This window comes from Crocodylus porosus, unplaced genomic scaffold (assembly GCF_001723895.1).
Source record: "Crocodylus porosus isolate Cpor-Errol unplaced genomic scaffold, CroPor_comp1, whole genome shotgun sequence".
NCBI lineage: Eukaryota > Metazoa > Chordata > Crocodylia > Crocodylidae > Crocodylus > Crocodylus porosus.
The window spans coordinates 19,795,968-19,815,418 of NW_017728909.1; the positions used below are offsets into that span (position 1 = coordinate 19,795,968).

A 19,451-nucleotide genomic window follows, 5' to 3' on the forward strand; every position below is an offset into this window, starting at 1 on the left:
TCTGCAACAGTCTTAAGTGGCTGGGGCTGCTGGCTCAGCCTCTACTTAAACTCCCTTCTCCAGGCTGTTCCTGCTGAGCAAGGTTTTGTTCACACTAATAAGCTGAACTCTTAATTGAGCTCGTACTGGATTGCTGGGGCCTGTTCCCAGCCACTAGCAGGTCTGGTGCCTGCAGTGCTAGAAGTGTCACCTCATGCTCAAACTGACCAGGGAAGGTCGAGTACTCACAGGATCATCTAGATGCAAATCAAAGCCAGTGCCTGAGGCAAATAGTAAGAGCTGCTCTGGTGCTGCCAGCAAGTTACTCCTGCCTTGACCTCTGACTTGCATGCATCTTCTCAAAGCCAGTGCTACTGGCCTCATTAGCAGGAGGAAGGTGCCCTCAGCCCATCTGTGCATGGGTGCAGAGGCAGCTCAGGGCATTTAGAAAGCAAAAAAACCAACCACCCCAACTTGCAAAGCTACACAAGAGCGTGACTCCAGGGCAAGTAAAGGAGAGCCCTGCTGTAGCCAAGACCTGACAGGCTGCCTTATGCAGGCCTGAGTCCAGCAGCCTGCTGCAACGGTTGCTTTCCTGGCACAGATATGCCTGCCCGTGGGCCAAGGGCTGTCTTGGCGCTGGTTTCACTGCTTTAAAAAAACTAAACCCAGGTAGGGCTGTGTCTGAGTCAGCCTCAAGCTGGAAGCTGCTACCAAGGGCGGACTGCACCTGGTGACACGCCAGAGCTGCTGGCAGGTGTAGGGCCAGGGGGGCGGCTCCAGCCCGGCTTTCCAGTTCTCCACTGCAGGGCAGGCTGCAAGGAAGGGGACCAGTCTCAACTGGATACAAGATGATAAGGACAAAGGTAGTAGCCAGGCTGTGGACGTGGATCCCTGCACAGAAAAGCCCTGCCTTACCCACTCCAGGTGCTGCCATCACTGCTGGCTCACCCTGCTCTTGGCAATGGGGGCCCCTTATTCAGCTGTATCCTCATTTTGCCCAAGTTTTCCAATCATCTAAACTGCTCTGTGGCTGCAGGAGCCATCCTGGAAGCTAGCTGGGGCTACCATGACCATCTGCAAAGCCTTTGTGAGGAAAAGGTGCTGAAGACTGTTCTTGGTAACGGGTGACTTACCATCCTGGGCCCCCTCCCCAGGACCCTATTCACACCTGAGCCGGTGGCTCTCACACCTCAGCGCTGGTATCAACCACCCACATAGCACAGACCTCTGGCTTGTCCGAGCCTGAAGCGACTGGTGCACCACACCGCTTGCTGCCAAAATGCATCTGAACTGGGGGAGCTGATCTAGCCAGAGCCCCTGTAAGATGGCTGCTGCTGCTACTTTTCCTTTGCAGCTGCACGAAGGGGGCAGGGGCCAGCAAGGGCAGCTCAAGGGGCAGTGGTGGTGGTGGTGCAGCAGTGCCATGTCTAGCCTCAAATGACTTCACTGCTCATTATAATGCATCGAATGCCTGCTTGCTTGCACTTCACTTTGACTATTATCAACCCTCTCCTTTTTCTGTTCCACTAATCAAGCTAGCTTTTCTTCAGCAATTTTCTGGGTCTCATCCATGGCTCTGTAGACTATTTTTAGCTCTTCCAAAATCAGCAGCAGGAATAGTTTCAGCTTTTGGCTGAGCAGCCAACAGCTGCTGCCAATTCAGCAGAGACAGGGTTAAAAACTAGCTTCTGCCTGCGCAGGAAAGAAAGGGGGAGTGAGCTCTGATGAGGCTGCCCCTGTTCCAGGCAGCCATAACCCTGGAGTAGTCTTTTCCCCCTTCACGCAGCCTTCCCAGGACTCAAGTCCATGGGGCATGGTATGAGACAGCATGGCCCATCACTGTCCCACAGAGGATCCCCATGCAATGGCAGAACAAAAAATAATCCATCCTTTACCCTTCACCAGTACAACTATAACGCTCCGCAGAAAGAGCCTCCAAGCCATTCTTCTGACCCAGCATCTTCCATCTAGAGGAGACAAGGCAACCAGCCACAGCTGCAAACAGACCCCATGCAGTCGCTTCTGGTTTAAGCTGGAAAAAAACACCCTGGAAGTCACCAATTTCCAGCTCCCTGGCACTCACCATCCCCACATTTCCAGAATGAATGTTGTTCTGCTGGAAGGTGAAGAAAATGGCTCTGAAAGGGGTCTTTGGACCGCCGGCAGATGGACGATGGGGTGGTGGCCAGAGTATTTGCTGCAGCCTCTTCCTCTCCTTACCCGCTGCTGGACATGAACTGCTCGTACCGCTTGGGGGGGGCAGGGTGAACTACCCGCTGTGGCTATGGGCATGAGAGGCTGAGGAAAAAAGAGGGCTTCTAGCAACACAAGAAGGGGACAGTGCTGGCTGTGGGGGGCAGCTGAGGGAGTCCAGGCTCTAACTCCACTACGCCCAATACACAGCTCTGTACCTCAGTGATGGCAAAGCCCTGCTTCTGCTCGAGGGGAAGCCTTTCATTCCCTTCCCATTGAGGACAGACAAGCGGAAGGGTTTTGACCACCGACTGCTCCTGGAGCCCTTGAGAACGGAGACAGCACACAGCAGGGATGCGCTCAGATCTTTATTAGTAGGTGGAGGAAGGGCTAAAAGGAAATGAAACGTCTAAAACATTCACTGCCCGGGTGCAGGACAGGCCAGGGCCACCTCCACAGCCCTTTCTTCTTAAGGGAAAAAAAAGAAAAGGAGCAGGGTCTGTCCACAGCTCTGGCTGCCCCAGACAAGAAGAGGGATGAGACACAGCTGAGACTTTTATTTAAGAAACCGTTACATCATTTTTGCCTCGACCCCTGCAGAGCCGCAGCTGCCGCTTCTTGCTAGAGAACCAAAAAAAAAAAAAAAAAAAACAAACCTGTCGACTTTTCTTTATTTAAAAATTGTAAAAGAAAAAAGGTGATGCTGTTGCAGCTCACGGCTACGTAACAAAACTGCCCGCGAGTTCATCTTCTGACACCAGATGGGGCCCGGGTGCAGGGAGACTGGAAGAGGAAGGCCCAGAAACACACTCTTTGTTTAAGGAAAAAAAATAGTAACAGCTACTTGTGGAAAGGAAAGACTCAAACCAAGGGGCCAACCTCCACTCTTCACTAGGGCCAGGCCTTCCCACGCGCCCGAACTAAGCTGCGCTGCGGCTCCAGCTGCAATGGCACAGTTTGTCCGTCTGTCGGCAGAAAGCCCAGAGCGCTGGGAAAACAAACCAACAGGAAAGAAAACATAAGACCAACCCCGATGCAAGATGCCCTGGTGCAGATGGAAGTGAGGGATTAGTTTGCCCTACAAAGAAAATAAAACAGGCTGCAAGATGCAGAAAACCACATTTAGGCTCTATTACATTTACAAATACATACATAAATATATTACATACAACAGCAACTCAAAGAGGAAGCAAGAGAGTCGCAGGGAAGGGAGGTGGCTGGCTGCAGGGCTCCCCGTGCAGACGTTTGGCTGAGCAGTTACTTGTTCTCCTAATAGTTCCAGGAATGGGCATCGGCTCATCTTAGTTAGGGTTTTCCTTTCCGTCTCCCCCCTCCCCGGTCTAGTTTGTCCAGTACGGAGAAGTGCCGTAGGCGGTTTTGGTAGCCTGAGACTTTTGCTGCATGGTGCTTGGCTGATTGCGCTGGCCAGATCCGCCCTGGAAACGAGAAAGGAGCACACAGTGAGACGGGACCCCCCAGCACTAGGGGCCTGCTCTGGTCGCCTCGGCAGGGAGCGACCCCGCCTGCCCCGCTGCTCATCGCAGCCCAGCTGGCACCAGCCCCGGCTACAGCAGCTCTTGGGGAAACCGGTCTGCTTCCCTTTCCCCCCAGGGACCACTCCAGGCTTCAGCTGAACCCACCAACCGAGCCACCAGTGCTGCTACGCGAACATCGGGGGCAAGGCCCCCAGCCACCTGCTCTGCCCCAGGACAGGACAGCAGCGCTGGCCACCTCCAAGCCCCCTGCAGCCACAGGAAGAACCACTGCTGGCATGCCACATGCTGTGCAGGCCTCAAGGACCCGTCACAACCATCCAGCCACAGCTCAGCAGTCACGGGGCTCTGGGGCTGCGCTGGCTGTCGGCCACGGGGAGGCACCAACCCAAGCACAGGGCAGAGCTGCACCAAGCCCATCTCACAAGCATTGATGCTGCAGTGTGCGTCACCACCCCCCCACCACGATGTTGATTTGCCTCCAAGAAAATAAGCCCCTCAGCCCCTGGCCCCAAGACTTTCACCACCAAATTAAGTGACCTCCAGATAGGAAGGACTCGGCTGGACTGAGCCGAGCTGGGCGTCAGCACGCTGCACCAGGCCAGCTGGAGCACAGCGTGGCTGGGGGTGGATGAATGGGTAGATGGTGCGGAGGCAGCAAAAATGCCCCTGCCTCCCACCCAGTCACAAAGCTGATGCTTACAGCCAGGTTTGTCCTGAGATTTCTACAGCTGATGCTCCAGTGACAATCCCTGTTGAGCATCTGTTGAAGTCACGACAAGGATGTGGCAGAGGCAGAACAGAGGGGGCAAAGAGCAGCCGCCTACAGCCCAGCCAAATGTTCCACTAGTTTATGGGGAGAGCCTCCAACACAAGCTCCCCTAGCGAAGAGGAGAGGTGCAGGGGCTGATGGGGACAGCCAGAGGCCATAACTGGTCCACAGCAGGGTGCGTATGCAGCTGGCACCTCCCCAGCACTTGCGAAGCCATGACCAGGGACAAGACCAGCTGGGCACCCCAGGAGACATGGCCAGTTTCTCTGGCTAATAATCCAGGATGCAGGAATTTTAGGAGACCAAGACCAAGGGAGCTGTGAGGTAGGTGAAGGAGCAGAGACAGGGCAAGCCACAAGCTGAGGGTGGCCAGCAAGTGGGGAGAGGGGAGATCTGCTGTTTTCAGCCTGAAGCAAAACTGGGCGTTTCACTGACTGTGAACGGAGGGGAGGGGAGGGGAAGAGAAATGAATGGGAAACCCCTGTGGCGCTAGTAGCGGGTAGCCTCATATTGTGGCTCCTCACATTTCTTTTACAGTCACCAACCAATGATCAACCAACCACAATCATAAATCTCAGAGATCGTTACATCAAGGTGCCCTGGTAAGGGACAAGCCAATCTCTGGCTCCACGAGCTGCCTCTCCTAGCACCAAGGGAATTGCCAGGGCAGCTCAGTCCGTGCTCGTCATCGAGATGCTTGGCTGGGGGCAGGGGCTCTTCCACTTACCTGCCCATCTTGCTGAAGGTGGTGATGCAGCATCTGGGAGTGAGGCTGCTGATGTGCAGGTAGGATATGGAGGAAGGGTGCTGGCGCGTAGCCGGGGGCCGCGCCAGGGTTCAGGGGCCCGGTGGATCCGAGAGCAGACGGCAGGTTGAAGGGCGGCGGGGTGCCGGGGTGGAATCCCTGCTTGTCAAACGTCTGCAGGGAAGCAACAGGCAAGCGGTGAGAGACTCTCGCAAGCGCCCTGGGGTGACCAAACAAGAACAAGAGTGGCCTGAACACAGATAACCGGAACCTGGCCCCAACCCCGGAGGCAAAGCAACCCTGGTCCAATGCATGCAAGTGCTTCGGCTCGGCACCTTCCCCCCCTTCCCCGAGGTCCTGCAGCTGGCTGGCTGGGTGCTAGCAGCCAACTGAGCAGGCCAATGGCCCGGTGATCCCATCCCCTCTATTCATCTGTCCCTAGACTGCTGCGCTGCTCAGAGCAGGGGCAGGTGGCCAGCAAGCCCCTGGTGCCTAACCCAGACATGGGCTGCTCCGCAAACAGGCAAGAGACGGCACTTGCCCAAGAGGCGCAGGAGCAGATCCGTTAGGCAGAACCACACCTAGGCTGATCCCCGCTGCCACATACACTCACAGCAGGGCCAGAAAGACCATCTTTAGCAGGAGGGATCACAGCAGAGGAGGGCTAGAAGAGACCGCGCGCACACCTAGTCCAGCCACCTGCTCCTGGCAGATGCTACACCTATCAAGCATCTGTAACCTGTTCCTGAACAGATCCAGGGACTGGGATCTCACAGCCTCCCTAGGTCGCCTGTTCCACTGCCGAACCGCCCTTAGAGTGAAGGTCTGCCTAGTCTGCAACCTAAGCGTCCTGGGCTGCAGATTGAGGCCCTTGCCCCAAGTCCTGTGCCCCTCAGCCACAGTGAACCGGGACAGGGTGCTGGTATTTAACTCCATACAGGCCACAGCTTGGCACAGGGCTTTTGGCTCTCAACAAAACTGGGAGGCTCGACTCGCTGCCAGCCAGCACAGGAGACGATGCTGCTTGGTGGTCGATAAGATGCATGGAGGCCTTAAGGGAACAGAGGGAGTCAGGAGTGCTCGTCCTGAGCGTGTGTAGAGGAGCTCGCGTCCTCATAACCCAGCTTCTCTTCAGGCAGCGTCACAGCCCTGCGTTTCAGACACGGCAGCCCCAAGCCGCTGGCCCTACCACGTGTTAATCACCTCACCCGGCTAAAGCAGAAGGGAGACCAGGATGCAGCAAACAGCTTCTGTGCTAACTGCTCCTGCCACGAGCCAAGCTGGCAAAGGCAGCCTGGGGGCAGGGAGGGGAAAGGAGCAGTGGGGTTGCAAGAGGCCTGAAATTCCCGAGAACCAAACCGGGCAGGAGAAATGCCGGAGCCTGATATCGCCCCAGCTGAGCGGGATGGAAATCACCCCCCAGCTGCCAAGAAGCTCCCTGACAGGGAAGAGTCCTGCTGAAATGACATTAGCCAGGGAGCGGACGGCCTCGCCTGCAGGCACAGGAAGGAGGAGAGCACGGTAATGCTTCCCGGGCTGAGGGAGCCCCCGTTCCTCACCTGGGTCTTGTTATAGACTGAGCCACTGATATCAGGCACACCTGTGTTACTTGAGGTCACAGAAACACCTGGAAAACAAAAAGCCATTGACAATGAAAGAGCCAAAGGCAGCCCAACCTGAACCCTTTGTTTTCCTTGCTCTTGGCATCTCGGCTGTTCCCTGCGTCCTCCGCGCGCACCACGTGCTTGGTCTCCTGGCTGAGTTAGGCCGCTCCCCCCGGCCCCACCAGACTCCCCGCATCAGGAATCCAATCCGACCAGCCTACTTCCTGAGTGCCCCTTTTCCAGGCGGGTGCCAGTGCACGGGTGTGAGATACCAAGTCCATCGCATGCAAGCGAGGACACCACTGCTCCTTTGGGTGTCACGGAGGCGCACTGATCACCTGTTTGGATCAGAGGAGTCGGCCTCCCCCCCAGGTAAGGGAGCGCACCAAGCAGCACTGCTGTAACTGAGAACCTCCCAGGTGTGCATCAAGTGACATGACTAAGGCCTGGCTCATCCCTTCCCCAGGGGAGGTGGGCATGCAGAGGAGGCGCATCCTCTAGTAGGGGATTTGGGAGCATTATCAGATGCTCTGTACCAGGCAGCAAAGGCAGAGAAGAGCCACAGTGGGAGACGGTGAGGTCTGGGACAGTTGACTGCACTGTGGTCTTAGAGAGGTTCACCCATTGTGGCTGGGGCAACTCCCGAGAGAGGCTCCAAACCAAAGCAGGCGTCAAGCTGGCCAGTCATTCCTAGTCCCGACTAGATTCAGGCCTCAAAGGTGACAACGGGCTCACGTATGTACCAGACAAGAACTGAGGCATCTCTGACCACAGAGAAAAGATGGGGCTGGCAGTGCACTGGGAGGTGCATCTCTGCACAGTTTGCAGAGCACAAGACAGTGGTTCTGATGGGAACTCGGCAAGACTTTTCTGCTGGCGTTTGCTTGGGCCACAGCTGCATCAGCTGGTGCTCTGTGGGTCAGTGCGCATTTCTTAGGTGGTACCAGCAGCATCTGCAGAATTCAAGCATTTATACCGACCACACTGGTTTTCTAGCCCTTATGGCTGCAAAGAAATCACTACCCAGGCACAAATGGAGGCACTGAGTTAGGATCTGCAGACAGCCTACAATAGCTCAGAAAGGTGTGAACTGCTCCGCTCACCTAACTGGTTGTTAATTGAGGAGCCTGGCCACAAAGTGCAGCAACTTTCTTTATGTAACTGATGACCATTTCAGCGAGATCATCCAGCTGCGCTGGGATTGCGGGCACAGCGTTAGCACAGGACGACTACTCCACCACCAATTTGGAACTTAAGCTTCGAGCTTCAAGGTGCCACTGTGAACAAGCCGGACTTGAGTCAAGCCCTCGCACAGATTCAGCCACTCGGTCTGGACACAACGTGGGAGTGGGAACACTGGAAGCACTTTGGACACGGGAGATAGAGGGACAGCTTAGTGTGTGCCCCAGTTTAAGGCTGGTTGCTTTGCTGGCTTCCCAACACTGGAGATAGTGTCCTGCTAAGCCCTCATATTGTAGGTGCTCACAAACACGGCAAATTCCTTCAATGGTTACCTTTCCCAGGTCCAGTGCCAGCAGATTTGTTTTGTGCTTGAGATGACCCACTGTAGCCTCCTTTGCTGTAATCTCCAGCTGCCGTTCCCTGTGTTAAGTCATCATAGCCTGCCAACGTAGACAAGGCAGCGTGTTACTGTGTGCTGGCTGCACTGCTGGCCTCGAACTCGGCAGCACAGACAGTAGAGAAACCTCACCTGCTCCATAACCATGCTGTCCATAACCACTCGCCTGCTGAAAGGGGGTGGAAGCAGTGTTCAGACTGACGCCATGCTGCTTAGCTGATGCTGGAGGTACCTGCAGACCAAAGGAAGCAGCAAAAGGCATTTTCAATTAGAGAGCAAGTACATAGCTGGCTTGCACTGGTGTCTGGCTGTGGAGGCACCCCGTGTCTGCTTCCAGCAGCTAGCAGAACCTCAGAGCCGTGAAATGGAGGGCCTGGCAGCATAAGGAAACCAAGGATTGCTCCCACACCTCTCAGAGCAGTGAGAGTTACTGCTGCATGTGCAGGACAGAGCCAGGACCCACAAATTTGACCCCCGCCCAGCCAACCTTTGTCAAGCTACTCAGAGCCTCTCTGCTCCGCGTTCCCCAGCGCAAGACGAGGACCATGCCCATGCCCTCTGCAATCACACCAGCTTCGCTTGGCAACTGCGATGCGATGTTGCCAAGGGGGTGTTTCACACGTATATACAAAGCCCCGAGCAACCAAGGAATCCCTCGATGAATCTGGCCACAACAACAGAGGAGCCAGCATCACCCAGGCATGTTTTCAGGATTGTGGCCCCTGTGCTTGGGGAGCCTGGCTATCGCTTGAGGTTAGCTCTAGATGGGAAAGAGCCTCCCCAGGCCACCATGCTTCCAAAACACACAAGTAAAGCCCAGATTCATGCCCAATACAGACCCCCCATTCGCACACGTGCCTGGAACACCTCCTCCTGTCCCTGAGCACCTTAACATCCGCTCTGCCACTGCCTATCCCCTTAACCCAGTGGAAGCCAAATCTTTTTGACAGACATACTGCAAAGTGAGCCACCCCCTCTTCCCAAGGATCACTCCCACTCCCTGGCTGATGTGCTTTCTACTCCCTGCTCTACTCCCTCCCCAATCTGCCACGTGCCCCACACGCAAGCTGCCCATGCTATCTGCACATGTGCCAAGGGTTGGCCACCTCTGCCTTGCCCCATTTCCCAGCCACCCACCTCTCCCCGACCAGCTCCTAGCAGCAGGGGCTGCAGCTCTGCTACTGGCTTCAAACTTGTGATATGCAGTGAGCCCCTGCCCACTGTAATTCCTTCAGCTCCCATGGATTAGCTACCCATGTCCTGCAGCTTTGTATCACTTCAAACAGGGACATCCAACTCACCCGGCCCAGTAGGCTGGATGAAAGACAGGGCCAGCCCGACTCCAAACCAGACTGGGCCCTATGTGTTGGATCTAGTGTGCAGGGCTGGTCCCACGTGGGCGCTGCACGCAGCGTGCACCTTAGACCAGCCATGAGTGCTGCTTGGATCCAACATGTGGGACTGGCACAGCCCATGCAACGTGCACCTCAGACCAGCCCCATGCTGCATGCAGCGTACGCTCCAAATCTGCCTCATGCACTAGGTGTGGTGGCTGGGCTTAGCATATGGTGGATTCATGACATTAGAAACCCAGCACTTTAAAATCTCTTCCTGTCTTCTAGGAACAGTCTCCTCTCACACATCCAACCTGGCAGCAGAGGGGCAGCTTTCAAGGGCCAGGACTAAAATGACAAAGCTAGACAGGCGCACCAAGGAAAGCCGGCAGCACGTGATTTTGCATCCACCACTTACAAACATGGTGGGTCCATACTGGAATGCGCTGGGGACTCCGGGCACGCCGGCGTAATAGGGTAACCCAGTGTAGCTGTACCCTGGGGGCAGCGTTGGGTTGAGGAAGGGCTGCTGAGTTGTGTGGTGAGTCTGCGTCTGGTTCTGCTGCGGCTGGGCCAGGGTGGTCGCTGGAGCAGGGGAGGCAGAATCCCCGCGGCCAAATTTCGTTACGTCACCTGCAAGAGAAGCCATCGGAAGCTACCATTGCAGAACCTGCTGCCTCCTGGGCAGTCAAGCAACTGGCACAATGCTACCCACGGGCCTGCTTCTGACATTCAAGAGGGAGCATGCTCCGAGTGCTGAGAGCTGGGCCTGGGAGTCACGTCCCTGGGCTGTCACCAACCCACTTGTGACCTTGGCCCCAGGATAACTCTCTGCCCTGATGACAGAGATAAGGATACTTACCTCCCGCCAGGCACCTGAGGGGCTCCATCAAGGTGTGTTAGACCACTGCCATTAAAAGATGCTAAAAAGCGGAAGTGCTGTGAGTAGCCAAACAGCGAATGGCTCGCTGGGTTAAACAGTGAACTGGGTTAGCTAAGCCTCAGGCCTGAGGGAGTTAGGGCTTCTGCAGTGACTGGCATGTTTTTGTCAGTCTACTTATTTGCCAAGCATGACCGAGTAGGTCTCTGGTTCCTCACACCTCCAGGGGTCTGGAGACAACAGGTGAAGGCCAGGGGAGCAAGGCTTGCATCTGGAGCCACCTTACTAAAGAAGTAGGAAGGGAAATGTGGTTATTAGCCCACCAACAGCCTCCTGGTTGCACAGGGGAGTCCAAGCAGGAGTCCCGCATACACTGGCTTTCTGGAAGAGCCTACCGAGAAGCATGCGGAGACCAAATGAACATGCCTCATTCCTCCTCTGCCTGGCTGCCCACAAGTGGCATTTAAGGCCTGCGAGGAACTGGACTTGGCAGGGGCAATGCAAGGCTCCCAATACTCGGGTCAAAGATTTCCCATCACAACCTGATGGCAGTCTGCAAACTGCAGACTGACAATACTAGCGTCATGATTGTGTGTGGGCCTGGACCTGGGGGGCTGACGGGTAGAGGTGATGTTCTCCAGCAGCACAATGTGACTTGTTTTCTGTGCACACCACAGGCGGAAGAGGTTGAGTGAAGCCTACAGGCTCTGCCATAATACAAAACAACAATAATGTAACAGGTGTGAAAGGTCAGAAAGGACCTGGCACCTGCACTCGGGTGAAAGAAGCACAAGCTGACTACCAAGAAAAAAAAAAGTTTGAGGGAACTTGCTCCACTCCCTAGAGAGAAACAAATCCTTGCAGACACTTGGGGATGGGCCAGATGCAGGGAGCTTTGGCATCTCTGCACTGATGGGTTTTGGAACAGTCCTGCTCACATCTTACAAGATAAGATCACTTGCCAGAAGCTAACATGAGCCCCGCACAGCACCTCCTTTCCTCCAGCTAGCTGGGATGGGTGAACTACGCTGCCTGCAGGGAGGAGGTGGTGAAGGCTCTTTCAGTTAACAACAGTGTAACCTACAATCAGAAATCAACACCTTCGCAATGATTACCCTCCTCTCGAGTTAGCACTGACCTGAGTATGGGTTGTTAGCAAGGCTCCCATCTCTGCCTGTCAAGGTTGCAGGAGCAGGGAATGTAATTCCATAATAATCCTGAGAGAGAGAGAGAGAGAGAGACAGACAGACATTTATTAACACCCAAAGCACCAGCATCGCAGACATGCCAACTTGCAGGCAGACAAAGGTTCATGAAAGCAGAAGCAGCCGAACAGATTTGGGCTGGGATGAGCCGGTTTGTTTTCTCCTCCCCAGACGCATGCAAAATAAGGGAAGCCTGGACAGAAATTTAACAGAAAGCCTGGCAGACCAGGACACAGCGAGCGCCCAGGACTTCCCATTCTCTACATGCTGTTGTTTCCTGGGCATCATTTTGTGCTTTCCCTGCTTTTAAAACAGCTCTTCAGCTGGCAGAAAATGCTGCAGCCCTTTCACATGCACAGTCGTTGAACAAGTGCCAACGTAAGATAAGAAACAGAACAAATGTGAATACAGGTTGTCAGAGAAAGCTGCCAAGGAGGTACAGTCAAGACGATTCCTCTAGATTATTTCTGGTACTGTAGCACCCACTAGCAGAGCCTCATTGCGTCTGGCGCTGTACAGGCAGAAGGGAAGATGCTTGCTGCTGCGTACAGCTTCTGGTCTAGGCTGACACGCCAGGCCGGGACATCAGAAATACAGACAGCCAAGAAGCACTTGGCAAAAGTAACTACACCGGTGAGTTAGGGGGGCAGGGAATAGGCAGACAAGGTAACCATAACCAGCCCACCAGCACCACGGCTTAATGGTCACAGGCACCTACAAAGCTTTTTTGCTCCTCCAGGGACAGGGCAGCTTCAACCTGGAAGAACCAAGTCCCTCAGAGCGGCTTCCCAGGGCTTCTGCCTCGGCCACTGCCGCGTGCTGGGGAGTTGCTCTTTCCAGCAAGAGCCAACATGCTGTTGCACACGCAGCTCAGGACACTGCCGAGCTATTTTGCTCTCAAATACCATTTCCTGCCCCTTTATCCCTCCAAAGTCCATCAAGGACTGCTTTGTGGGTCTTTGCCTCTGAATGCATCAGCTTCACAATTTTTCCACGCACCGCTGCCCCCAAATACACAGCTTGCTCTTTTGCCTGCTGGGAAAGTCTTCTCCTCCACATTGCGAATCGCCCCTCTTCTCACTTGAGTTTGGAGGTGTTATGAACTTGGTCTTATTTGGAAAGCCACTAGCACGCTCTCTTCAGCCTCTTCCGCATCAATGAGGAAACGAAGGCAGACAGAATTTAACAGAGCCCCAGGGGACCAACTGGATGCTTCCCTGCATCTTAATACGTTGCCATTTATCATTATCCTTCGCTCAGCACCTTCCAGCTACTTCACAATCCCATGCGACAGTATCGTATCTGAGCCAACAGGAATTAAACCCCCACAAACCGCTATCAAACCCTCTGCTGAAATTCTAAGAGCCCCCGTCGTACTGAAGTGATGCTTACCCCGACTGGCTCTCTACAAGCACACGTGCGCACACACAAGTCGGGCATGGTTTCAGAAGAAAGACATCAAAATAGATATGATCTGAATCTGCGCGCTCCAGGCCTTTGGGGAAACAACAAATATGCAGCCACACCTACAGAGGGACAACTCCAGGGAATACAGGTGGTGAAAGACTTCAGTCCCAACCCGATGCCCATCAGTGCAACCGAGGGGAAAAAATACCTTCCCCTGTTGTCAGGAAATAAGTCACGGGAGAAGCTGAAAGCAGCCAATTATCCCACAAGGAAAATACCAATTGCTCACAAAGAAAATTCATGTCCGCTCACTCCGGTATTTTGGGGGCCCTAGGGAATGTAAAAGGGCACGATGGGCTTCTGGTAAGGAGTTTGCTGCATCATAAACAGACCCAAGCAATGGCCACACAGTGTTAGAGGATGGTTTCAGACTGGATGCAAGGAAGAATTTCTTTCCAGTAAGGGTGGCCAGAACCGGGAGCAGACTCCCCGAAGAGGTGGCGCAGCCCCGGCCTTGGCAGTCTTCAAGAGGAGACCGGACAGACGCCTGGCTGGGATCATTCGATCTCTGCAGTACTCCTGCCCAGAGCAGAGGGGTTGGACTCGATTTCTCAAAGTCCCTTCCTGCCCCTCATTTCAATGGTTTCTAAGGGTCAAACAAAGCTGAAGTAGAGGGCTCGCTATAGCAGAGCGAAGGCAGCAATGTAGTCACACAAGAAAATGAGGAACTTGAGGAAGTTAATACTATTGAAGCAACGCAGCATTGCCTCAGCAGGCATGGTCTGATGGGACAACAGCGACTGTATTACAGAACAGTTAGCTATGAACTTAGTCCAATGGTGTCCGACAGCACTGCTCCTCAATACTATCCAGAGAAACCCCTGGACACACAGGAGTGATGTAAAAGTGGCTGCAGAGAACAGGCACACCTGGCCCGACAGGAGCGCCGCAGCAGTCAGGCTTCGTGCTCTGCCGTGTTAGGAACGGTCAAGAAAATACAGGAGCTGGAAACTGCCTGCACATCTGCATCAGTGCTGCTGGCCAGGCAGAGCAACACTACAGGCCACAACCACTGCCTCAGGGACATGTGCAAGAGTTGAGCTCTGGGGGCGGAAGAAAATGTTTCCCTGCCTCATACGCCTGGCAGTTACTCACTGTGGAAAGGCTCCTGGAGGATGAAAATGTGCAACAATTTCTACTGCACAGCTCCAGGCATTTAACTGAATAAGTCGCGCCAGCAAAAGCTTCCGCCATCGACGCTAATGCACAGGCGGTTGCGCTGCTATAAGAAGTGGGGCCTGTGCTTCACCTACAAATGCACAGACATTTGTCCTACTGAGGGCTGGACTCCCACTTATTCCCCAGATGCTTATTTATCTCACAAACACGCTTTAAAAAAAAACAAAACAGGACAGTAGATTAGCCATTTTAATCCAACACTTCATAAACAATTTCATAAGTCTTTTACTTTAAGCTCTTTGCTCCTTGTTGTCGTTCCTCCTGAAGCTTCTCCGGAGGTTGGGGGGGGGGGATCAGTTTCACTTTTAACATTGGCTCCTTTCACTTTCCAGATCTCACGCAAGCCGCATGCAGACACAAATGCAGAGGGGCAGAATGAAATCCCAACAAAAAAAAGTTTGCAGGGACTTTTCTGCTTTACACTATGGAAACAGTAAGTTATTGTTATGAAACATTTTTAAAAGAAAACCTATGCTTTAGGGCACCAGTACCTGACAGTCATCTGTTAGCTATAACGTGAACCCTTCCCTTCTGGTTGACTTCATCCCTTTGTAAGACAGGTCTCAGGGTTTCGAAGGACCTTGATGGTCCAGTGTTGGCTTTATCGCTCTTTTGACAGACAGCACCTCCAGCATCAGGACCCCTAACTGCCCTTCACTGCATGCCCTGGCCATTTTGAAGGGGCCCAGGCCAAGCTGCAGAAGGGATGGCTAAGCAAAAGGCCCCAACGTGTGTTTCTGAATACCCGTAGCATAAACCTTTGCTGATGTAACTACTTGCCGGTGACCAAGTTAGTAAAGAAAGTCAAACAATTAAACAAAGCACAAGGCTTTACAAGAAAATAAGGAAACACCATACATTAAATAATCCATATGCACTATATCACAGCTCCGTCTTAAAATATCAGCAGCAGTAATCAATGTAACCAAATGTATTACAAAGTTATTTTGCTATAATAAATATATTTAAGATAATTTGTAAAAATAAAAGCAGCATCAGAAAAAAACCCATAAATAAAAAAAACCAAAACAGGCCAGTGTTAAACCACATTCCACAGTGGGGGGGAAAAAAGGAGATTAAAAACCCTCCCTCTTTCTTTCCCAAGGATAGAAGGTATTAACTAGTTACAATTTATAAGTTCACAAAAAAAAAATCTGGTTCAGTCCAGTTCCAAAAGTTTCAATAAAAAAAATAAAAGCAATCAAAAATCATTTATTAAAGTATTAAAACCAGTCATCTATAAATACAGGTATTGGCTCGAGGAAAATTTGGAAAACTCAAAAATTAACACCCCTCCCCCCCAGTGCCACCCTCCTCCCACGTCTCCAGTCTCCCCAGCCAAGAGAGGACAAAGTCTATGTTGTGGGGTCACAGGTAATCAGAGAGACTTTGGGGAAAAGTTTTAAAGTGCAAGCAAATAAGAGGTGGGCGGTAAACCTGTTTCTGCCTCTTATGAGTAGCCAACTCACAAGGTTACCTGTAACCTGGTTAGCACCCTCTGGAGCAGAGACAACACCATCTGGGAGGGGACTGTGCCAAGGGCTGTGTCACTTCAGGGCAGGACCACGTATCTGAGAAGCACTGAAAAGGACCCTGGCATCCTTCACAAAAAAAGTGATCACTACAGGATCAACCATTACTTCCACTGAGGGCCTCTTGTACACAGAGCTGCTAAAGCCTGGGGATGAGCCAGCCACCTCCTGGATCACTAAGTGGGATTGCATAAGCAAAGAGAAATGATTCATGCTGATCGGAGGAACTCAGCCTGGCAGAAGACAATGTGAACACTGATCTTCTACCATTAGCAAAACCTAAGCGGTTTTGCATTAGGTACTGCATGGAGCGAGCAAAAGGCAGAGGTGAAGCCCATGGTGTCTCCTGCAATGCTGCAGAGAGATGTCCAAGAACACTGTGGAGGGAACGTGACCATGGTATGAAAGTTCCTGGAGAAATTACGTTGCCAAGAAGGAAAGTGAAAATGAAAACTGGGAAAATGAAGACAGGGAAATTTTAAATGATGAAAGGAAAAAGGGTCCAGCAGATAAATAGAGGGAAATGGAAGGACAGCACAGAAGCCAGCATCAACCAGCAGAGAAGCTGCAAGCGCTTCCACACAAGCAATGGCGTGCATCTCTATTCGAGCCTGGGGAGGCCTGTGGCAGATCTGCCTGGCGGCGCTATTACTGGCTCGCGTCACGGCGCTGGACTGCAGCAACTTTAAAGACCTACAAGAAGTGCTTAACAGGAACAGCATGCAACTGCTGGGACAGGTGGCTGGAGCACTTCCTGAGGAGTGCCTGGAGGACAGGCCCACCTTCCGGTTCCCCGAGAAGGTCCTGCGGTCCAAGGCTCCACATAATGCCTGGATGGCAAGCTATGAAATCCTCCAGCAGCTCTTCAGTCTCTTTAAAGGGAATCTCCCTGAAACTGCCTGGGACATGCACAGCGTGGAGAGGTTCCTAAATGCAGTCCATGTCCAGATCAAGCGGCTCGAGACATGCCTGCCTACAAACAGGCTCTATCCGAGAAGCCAAAACAAAGCTATGAAACTAAAGAAATACTTCAGAAACATCCACAATTTCCTCCGAGAGAAGAACTACAGCAAGTGTGCGTGGGAGGTGGTCCGAATAGAAGCCAAGACCTGGTTTTACTATCTGGACAAGTTCGGAAACAGGCTGTAAAACTATGCACTGGACACTTCACTGCTTCAGGGCTTTGTGTCAAGCAGAGAAGTATGAGCAATAAACTACTGACTGGAGCTTCAGCTCCAATGCAGACTTTGGGACTTTCAGCAACTCTGCATACACTTGACTCCATTACTTGCCTGTGCAGGTACTCCACTGACTTGGTGGGACCCTGGGGAAGTTAATCAGTCCAAAGTGCTCTGAAGATGAAGAGCTACAACAGTGTTGAACTTTCCTTTATGTTACATGTACAGAATAGTCTTTGCAAGTCAAGAAATGATAGGAATATTTTTCTAAGAGTTATTTATTTATTATTGGTATTGTTAATATTTATCCTGTTGTTTGTTAAAAGCGATCAAATGTATTTATTTATTTATTTAATTTATAACTCTGTTTTCTTAAAGTAAAAGTTTGATTTTACAAAAGAAGTGATGAATCGGATGGACTTAATGCGTTCCAAGCACAATACTCAATGTTTTTGGTAAGTCCAATGTGACAACTGCGCGAAATTTAGCTTACCAACAGAAAGAAATGGGTGCCCTGACTGGGAATGGCAAGGATGAAGAGTATTCACAGAAACTGATGGCAAAACAGGATAATAAAGGAGGGAAATTAGATGACCATGGTGTAATAGGTGCACTCAGGGACAGTAACACCCTAATAGAATAGCTAAATGAATTCTTTACATTGGTCTTTAGTGCACAAGATGCTGGGGAAATTCCCATGACAGATCAATCCCTTCTGGTTGATGGGTCGCTAGAACTGGACTGCACTGAAGTGACGGCAGAGGAAGTTTTAAAACAAATTGATAAACTAAACGCTATTAAGTCAACAGGACCAGATGGCGCTCACCTAAGTTCTGAAGGAATTCAAAGGTGGAACTGCAGAGTTGCTGAGCAATAGCATGTAACCTAGCGTTACAAACAGCCTCCGTGCCAGAGAACGGGTGGGTTGGCAACAGGATCAGAGGCGATCCTGGGAAACAGATCAACGAGTCTTACTTCCATCCCTGGCAAATTGGTATAACTACATCTACACCAAAGGACAAAACCAGCAGTCCCACAGACAAACAAGATCTGCTGGGGAAAAGTCAACATGGTTTTTGAAAAGGGAATTGTGGAATTCTTTGAGGATGCTGAACACATGATAAGGGGGATCCAGTTCACAGAGTATATTTGGACTTTCAAAAAGGTCCCTCACCAAAGGCTTAAAAAACCTAAACCTGTGCTGCCACAGGATGGGAGGGAAAATTATTTTGTGGATTGAGAGCTGATTAAAGATAGGAAGCAAAGAGCAGGGCTAAGTGACAGCGTTTCAGAATCAAAGGAGGTCAAAAACAGGGTCCTGCAAGGATCTGTGCTGAGCCCAATTTTATTCAACATTTGCATCAATGACCTAGACATGGGGGTGCACAGCAAAATCCCCAAGTCTGCAGATGATACCAAAATATTCTGGGTAGTCAAGTCCAAAGCTGATGGAGAGGAGCTGCAGAAAGATCTCACCAAGCTAAGTGAGTGGGCAAAAAAATGCCAGATAAACTTCAGTGTTGACAAGTGTAAGGTAATGCACCTGGGGAAAAATAACCTCAAGAGGAGTACACAATGCTGGGTTTCATAGTTGGTCGGGTCAGAAGGGACCTGAGCAGATCATCAAGTCCGACCCCTGCCATGGGTTCTGTACTAGCTGCTCCAATTCAGGAGAGACGCCTTGGCTTCACTGTAGACAGTTCTCTAAAAACCTCAGCTGGATGAGCAGTGGCGACCAAGAGTCAATAGAGAGCAGGGCATCATTAAGAAGGGAACTGAAAACAAAACAGAGAACATCGTCTTGCCATTATACAAACCCATGGCATACCCAGACCTTGAACAATGCTGGCAGTTCCACTCTCTACATCTCAAAAAGGATGTAGAAAAACTAGAAAAGGCATAGAAAAAGGCAACCAAAATGATCAGGGGCCAGGAGCAGTTCCCATGCCAAGAGACAATAAAGGCTAGGACTTTTCAGCTTCGAAAGGAGACTGCTATGGGGGGGATATGAGAGAAGCTGTAAAACCATGAAGGGAAGGGTGTAGACCAAGTGAACAGAGAACTGTTCTTCACCAAGTCCCAGAATACTAGACTAAGGGACACCTGCTGAAATGAACAAGTGACAGGTTTAAAACTAACAAGTACATTTAACGGTGGAGGTCGACTACAGACCCCCCGACCACAGGGAAGAGTGAGACCAGGAATTCTTAAGTCAGCTCACAGAGGTCATTAGGTCAAAGGACGTGGTCGCCATGGGGGACCTGAACTTTCCAGACATCTGCTGGGAAGCAGTCAGCCAGGTCTGACC

General features: G+C 51.9%; 2 protein-coding genes across 11 annotated transcripts in view; one reads left to right on the forward strand and one right to left on the reverse strand.

Moving 5' to 3' along the window:
- Positions 1 to 2,530: 2,530 nt before the first annotated feature.
- The window catches only part of UBAP2 (ubiquitin associated protein 2), a 113,371-nt gene continuing 96,450 nt past the window's right edge, over positions 2,531 to 19,451 (reverse strand). For 8 of the 10 annotated variants that reach the window (XM_019531850.1, XM_019531847.1, XM_019531848.1 and 5 more), the window contains 7 exons: positions 11,721 to 11,799; positions 10,121 to 10,335; positions 8,501 to 8,600; positions 8,304 to 8,411; positions 6,745 to 6,812; positions 5,168 to 5,359; positions 2,531 to 3,611 (listed from right to left, as the gene is read on the reverse strand). In XM_019531850.1, coding sequence (XP_019387395.1) covers positions 3,516 to 3,611; positions 5,168 to 5,359; positions 6,745 to 6,812; positions 8,304 to 8,411; positions 8,501 to 8,600; positions 10,121 to 10,335; positions 11,721 to 11,799 — 858 coding nt within the window. In that variant the 3' untranslated portion in view covers positions 2,531 to 3,515. Of the gene's footprint in view, positions 3,612 to 5,167; positions 5,406 to 6,744; positions 6,813 to 8,303; positions 8,412 to 8,500; positions 8,601 to 10,120; positions 10,336 to 11,720; positions 11,800 to 19,451 lie in introns of those variants that run through there. The other 2 variants (XM_019531849.1, XM_019531851.1) reach the window with 2 other exon arrangements.
- LOC109307775 (interferon omega-1-like) lies at positions 15,624 to 18,643 on the forward strand. The gene has a single exon (XM_019531856.1). It carries the CDS (start codon positions 16,554 to 16,556, stop codon positions 17,112 to 17,114), a length of 561 nt encoding a protein of 186 aa, XP_019387401.1. The 5' UTR covers positions 15,624 to 16,553; the 3' UTR covers positions 17,115 to 18,643.

Excerpts from the sequence above, each read along its gene's own strand:
- LOC109307775 (XM_019531856.1), top strand. The coding sequence starts at position 16,554 with ATGGCGTGCATCTCTATTCGAGCCTGGGGAGGCCTGTGGCAGATCTGC.